Here is a 5731-nt window from a genome sequence, read left to right on the forward strand (position 1 = left end):
AATCAGCACCCGTCAGTCCACCCCGCCAGCCCGCAGGTAGCCACGCTAGCGCCCGAGGCCCGTTGAAGTGGGCGGAGCGGCGGGCGGGGCGTCGTCGTGCTGGGCCCGCCCCCTGCCCGGCCAGCCCGGAGCCGCGCCTACTCCACAGGTCCGGCCGGCCGGTGAGAGCCTGGGGACCGCAGAGGTCAGCGCCGCGCCGGAGAGTCCGCCACCTGCGCCAGGATGGAGTTCGTGAAGTGCCTGGGCCACCCCGAAGAGTTCTACAACCTGGTGCGCTTCCGGATCGGGGGCAAGCGGAAGGTGATGCCCAAGATGGACCAGGTGGGCCGAGCATCCCTGCTTCCTGGGTCGGGGAGGCAGCGCGCGGGGACGGCATCAGGGCCTGAGCGGCCGGGCCCGGATCTGGGGCAAGGGGCGCAGCGAGCAGGGCCGACGCCTGGGCGTTCCCGTCCCCCTTACCTCGAGCCTTCCCCACGTCGGGTCCGGGTGGACGCGGCCCTCCTGGCAGGCCTGTCCCTGCCCCCGCAATCCGCCCCGGGCCTGAGCGGCTTCTGCGTGGTTCCCGGCGGTTGCGCTCCCCGTTTCGTCCCTTCCGAGAGCATCGGCGCTGACCAGTGTTCTAACCCGAGGGTTGCACATCTGAGGCGATGTGGGTGGGTTATGTGGGAGAGGACGAGTGAGTGTTTTGGTAAGCAAAATGAACTATGCAGGTAACATCACAGGAACACCGTTTCTGGAATGAACTCTCACTCCTCCAGTTTCACCTCCTCCTCCAGAGCTCTCCCCGCCTTGCTGCCGTCCACCCCTTCATCCTCAGCGCTTCCTGAGTTTTAAAATCGCCTGTCTACACTTCCGAGTTCTGATGAGTTATCTGTACGTCTATGGATTAGCTAGGTGGTTGGTGGAAGGTCAGAACTTGGTTTTACTTACATTTTATCTGCCTCATGCCTGTACTATTTATTAAATGAATGCATAAGAGGTGTTTTTATTTCAACAAGAAAATTATTCTATGTGATTATTGAATGAACAGACACATTCAACCAAGTTCTTCTGGTCTGGACCAGCCTGGCTGATGGCTGTGAATTTTGGGGCCAACAGGACGGTAGCAAATGTGACTCAGGCCGAGGCTTGATAGGTGCCTGAACATTGGAGTCTTTCTGTCAGTGTCCATGTGCTTCAGTAAACACACTAAAAAATAAACTTCTGGTTTTTGTCCCCATTAGACTACACCCTCCTTTGGTGTTATCTTTCACATACTATCTTTAGAACAGGTACATCCTTCAGCTTATTTGTAGAATATTCAATTTTCTCCATCTTTTCTTTGCCGGTGCTACGTTATTTTAATTATTTTGCTGCAGAATAACTTTTATTATTTGATAGGGCAGATGTCACTTTTTATATTTAGATGTAGCATTCATTTATTTAACAAATATTTGACCACCAATTGTATATCAGATTGTGTTTTAGGTGCTGGAGATACAACTGTGAACAAGATAGGTGAAGACCTTGCTTTTATAAAACTTACTTTTTAGTGGAAGAGAGACAATTCAAAAAAACAAATGTACAGTTTTTCAGGTGGAGAAAAGCACCGCAGAGGAAGATGCCAGCAGGGCAAGGGACCTGAGTGCAGTCAGAGCCCATTTGGGTCCAGAGACTTCATTCCTCTCTTTCCTTTCTACAGAAAGAGACTATTAGAGAAAATAGTAGCATTGGTTACCTGTTGGGAGGGAAAGTGGGTGGTCATGGTGAGGAGTGAAAGACTTCACAGTATGCTGTTTTTGTACATTTTGATTTTTTTTTTAAAAGTGAGACTTGAGCTATTCCTTCTAGCTCTGATAATATGGTGCAGTATTATTTGTTTTGTTGTAGTCTTTCTGGGCACTATTTAAATCCCCATGAGCCGTTAAAAAAATAACTGAGTTGTAATTAGGGGAAACAAATTGGAAAATACATTTCCCTTCACTTAACATTATCTTAGTTTCTCTCTCTCCTTTTTTTTTTTTTTTTTTTTTGAGATGGAGTCTCCCATCTGTTGCCCAGGCTGGAGTGCAGTGGCGCGACCTCAGCTTGCTGCAGCCTCTGCCTCCTGGGTTCAAGCAATTGTCCTGCCTCAGCCTCCCGAGTAGCTGGGATTACATGCGCCTGCTACCACGCCCGGCTGATTTTTTGGTATTTTTAGTAGAGACGGGGTTTCACCATGTTGGCGAGGCTGGTTTTGAACTCCTGACTTCAAGTATCTGCCTGTGGTCTCCCAAAGTGCTAGGATTACAGGTGAGAGCCATCTCTTGTCCAGGCTAGAATGCTGTGGCCTGAACATGACTCACTGCAGTCTTGACTTCCCTGGCTCAAGCCATCCTCCCACCTCAGCTTCCTGATCCTGAGTAGCTAGGACTACAGGCACCTGCCCCCAATGCCTGGCTAATTTTCAAATTTTTTTGTAGACACAATGTCTCGCTACATTGCCCAGGCTGATCTTGAACTCCTGAGCTCAAGCGATTTTCCCATGTCAGTCTCAAAGTGCTGGGATTACAGGTGTGAGCCACTGCACCCAACCAGTTTCTCTCTACAAACTAGGGAAAAAATTTACACTTAGCAGATATTGAGGGCTGATTATTTCTACTGCAGAAGAATTTGGCTGTAGAATTTCAGGGTTTAGTAAACTTGATTTATACTGCATTTTTAGGAGCATATCAGTAAATCTAGGGGCATATGCTGCCTGCAAGGTGTGTGGCATCACCCAAAAGCCAAGTGATGGAAAAAGCAGGCTGTTTGTAATCAGGCAGATCTGGTTTCTATCAGATCTAAATCCTGTTATTTAGACTAGTATCTTCTCTGAAGTCTATTATTAACTCCAGTTTCTGACTCTATTAAGTTAGGTGAACAACCTTGGTAACTTAACCTCTGAGCCACAGTTACTTCATCTGTAAAATAGGGATGTATGTGTGGTCACGATTTTTTAACCACAACTTCCCAACTCTAAGTGAAAATGGTTTTTTGTCAATTTGGCTCAAAATCACTTGGCAGCAAAACCTGACTTGAAGTTGAGGCTTCCTTCATCCCACTTAGTATAAATATTCAAATGTTTTGCTAAAGAAATAATTATGAGATGCTACTTCACATCGACTGGGGTTGTATATGCATTTTATTGCTATTTTCTAAAACACTAAAAATGCTAAATTCTGCCCCAAGTCTTGCCACAAATGTTTCAGTGGACTGCAGGCCTTTGAGACCTTAAAGGGTTGAGTAAGGATAACAGGCGATGTCCACATTGTGCTTGGCATGAAGTTAGGTGCCTGATTAATGATGGTTATCAATCTGATTATGTAAATTCAGTTCTCGAGTTTGTGGTATTTTTCCCCTCCTGGAGAAACCTATTCTATTTTAAAGTGAGGAAGGCTGCATAGAGGGCCGGTAGCTGGTAGCTGTTCACTTGTGGAACTTTCAGCCTGAGGCTGGAGCCCCTTCCTGGGAGTCTGGTCTTGTCCTCCTGACCACCCCACACCCCTCCTCTAAATTCCCTCCATCCCTGTTTTCTCCCACTTGCAAGCTCTTGGGAGTGCCCTGAATCTCAGACTGCAATAGAAAACCCAGGAGGGACAGGCAGCAGTAGCCTGAGCTTTCTTTTTCCCTTAGCTCATGGGAATTAAGAGGTGGAAATTTTTAGTGAGTAGTGTTTTCCATAGTGTGCTTACTAGTTGTGTCTTCCTGTTTTGTTCTTGGTGATTTGAAGAAACTGTTGTTACAAGGTAAGGCACTGAAACAAATAGGTGACAGGAAAAAGAGCAGCAGGGGTACGAGCTGGAGGAGTAAGTGGCTTAGCTTGCTCCCTTTCAGAGTGGAGAGCCGTATGGAAAGGAGGGGTAGTGTTCTTGAAGAGTGTTGGTGTTCAAATCTAGGGGGACTGTGTCTTGGCATTGATTGAAACTCCTGGCTTAACATCAGCCCCCAAACTCTTGGTTGGACTGAACATGAGATTTGGCAGTGCAGTTAAAAATACTGCCTGCTGTCGCCTGGCAATGGTCAGGCTATGTGAAGAGCTGATCTGGAGCTCAGTCCAGAGCAGGTATTCTTGTTTCTTTCACTCTGAAATCTTCCCTCCCCATATTTTGAGAGGGAAGGAGTTGGTGAATTGTTTTAAAATACTCGATGAATGTCTTCATTTTTTTCATCACACCTTTACCGAATATGTTTATGTGCCAGACACTGAACTTTACTAATATTATGGTGCCCAGTAAATATTTGTTTTTACTAATAATTTTTATGGCAATAAAATGACTTTTTCAGAATTATGTGATTTAAAAGATTGACTCTTTTGGCAAAATAATATGTATTCATGATAGGAAATATACACAAATAAAAACAACAGAGTTCACTTAAACCCCCCACCAGAGTCCAGGGTTCACTGTTACCATTCTGAAGTGACTGTGGAGTTTCCTAGCAGTGGATATGCCATATTTTTTTTAACCACTCCTATTAGATATTTGTGGGTTTTTAAATTTTTTTTGAGATGGAGTCTCACTCAGTAGTATACAATATCCTAGTTCACTGTAACCTGTATCTCCTGGGCTCAAGCGATCCTCCCACCTCAGCCTCCTGAGTAGCTAGGACTACAGGTGGGCGCTACCACGCCTGGCTTAAAAAAAAATTTTTTTTTAAACTTTTTTGTGAAGATGAGGTCTCACTATGTTGCCCAGGCTGCCCTCAGATTCCTGGACTCAAGTAATTCTCCCACCTTGGCCTCCCAAAGTGCTGGGATTACAGGCGAGAGCCACCACACCTGGCCCTGTTAGATAAATGATTCCCATCTGTCTCCTAAAAAGAACTGTTGTGAGACTGTCGGGTGAGGAGAGGGAAGTGGGGAATAGGAACCCGCTGTACTTTCGACTCCCTGTGGGCCTAAAACTGCTCTAAAAAATAGTCTATGAAAATAAATACACTACAAACAGCAACTCTTTCTGATATGCTTGCATTTAAAATAAGGCTTTTTTTCCCTTTTGGAAAAACACAGTCCTTCTTTGCTTTAGGGAAGAGTAAAGGTCAGTGCACTGCATTCCATTAATTTCGAAGGGAAAGATGAGAAGGCAGGAATGGCTGGCTTTCTGGAGAATAGTAGAGGCTTAACAGGTGTCAGAGAAAAACCACAGTTTTCTCTAAAAACAGGTGTCAGAGAAAAACCATAGTTGGACAGTGGTAGTAAAACGGCAAAACACAGATTTTATTCAGAACGACGATTGCAGTAAGAGGAGAGAGACCTCGGTACAGAACTGGGCTCCGTTCCGAATACAAGGAAAAGTAGGAATTGATGACAGAGGAGCCGGATGTCAGTGGATGGAAAATCATTAGGAGGAAACACAGGGGTGAGGATTCTTGCTGAAGGCAGGCCAGAGTTATCAGACATCACCTGAGGATGCAGGGGGATGTGGAACCTGAGCAGGTGTCCAGGGTGATCAGATATTGAAGTTGGGGATTCTGGGCAAATCAATTTAGCAGGATTCTTGGTAAAATTGGGCGATGCAAAGACAGACGCGTTGAGTACAAAGTCCAGGCCTTGTTGGGAAGAGGATTCAGCGGAGCCTGAGTAGAGTTTGGTCTAGGGAGACTGTCACTGGGAGGACAAGCGAGCTGCTCGGAAGTGCGCTGGGTTCCCTTAGCGGCAGGTGGGTTCCGTTGAGAAGGGCCAGAGCGGGAGGAAGCAGGCGCCAGGTGCCGAAGGGGTGCGCCGCGGGAGACC

General features: G+C 46.4%; 1 protein-coding gene across 5 annotated transcripts in view; it reads left to right on the forward strand.

Moving 5' to 3' along the window:
* Positions 1-5731, forward strand: part of FDFT1 (farnesyl-diphosphate farnesyltransferase 1) — a 36305-nt gene continuing 30574 nt past the window's right edge. For 2 of the 5 annotated variants that reach the window (XM_011942830.1, XM_011942831.1), the window contains exon 1: positions 1-321. In XM_011942830.1, the coding sequence (XP_011798220.1) occupies positions 223-321 (99 nt within the window). In that variant the 5' untranslated portion in view covers positions 1-222. Of the gene's footprint in view, positions 909-5731 lie in introns of all 5 variants that reach the window. The other 3 variants (XM_011942833.1, XM_011942832.1, XM_011942835.1) reach the window with 3 other exon arrangements.

The sequence above is a fragment of the Colobus angolensis genome, unplaced genomic scaffold, assembly GCF_000951035.1.
Source record: "Colobus angolensis palliatus isolate OR3802 unplaced genomic scaffold, Cang.pa_1.0 Scaffold210, whole genome shotgun sequence".
Taxonomy (NCBI): Eukaryota; Metazoa; Chordata; class Mammalia; order Primates; family Cercopithecidae; genus Colobus; species Colobus angolensis.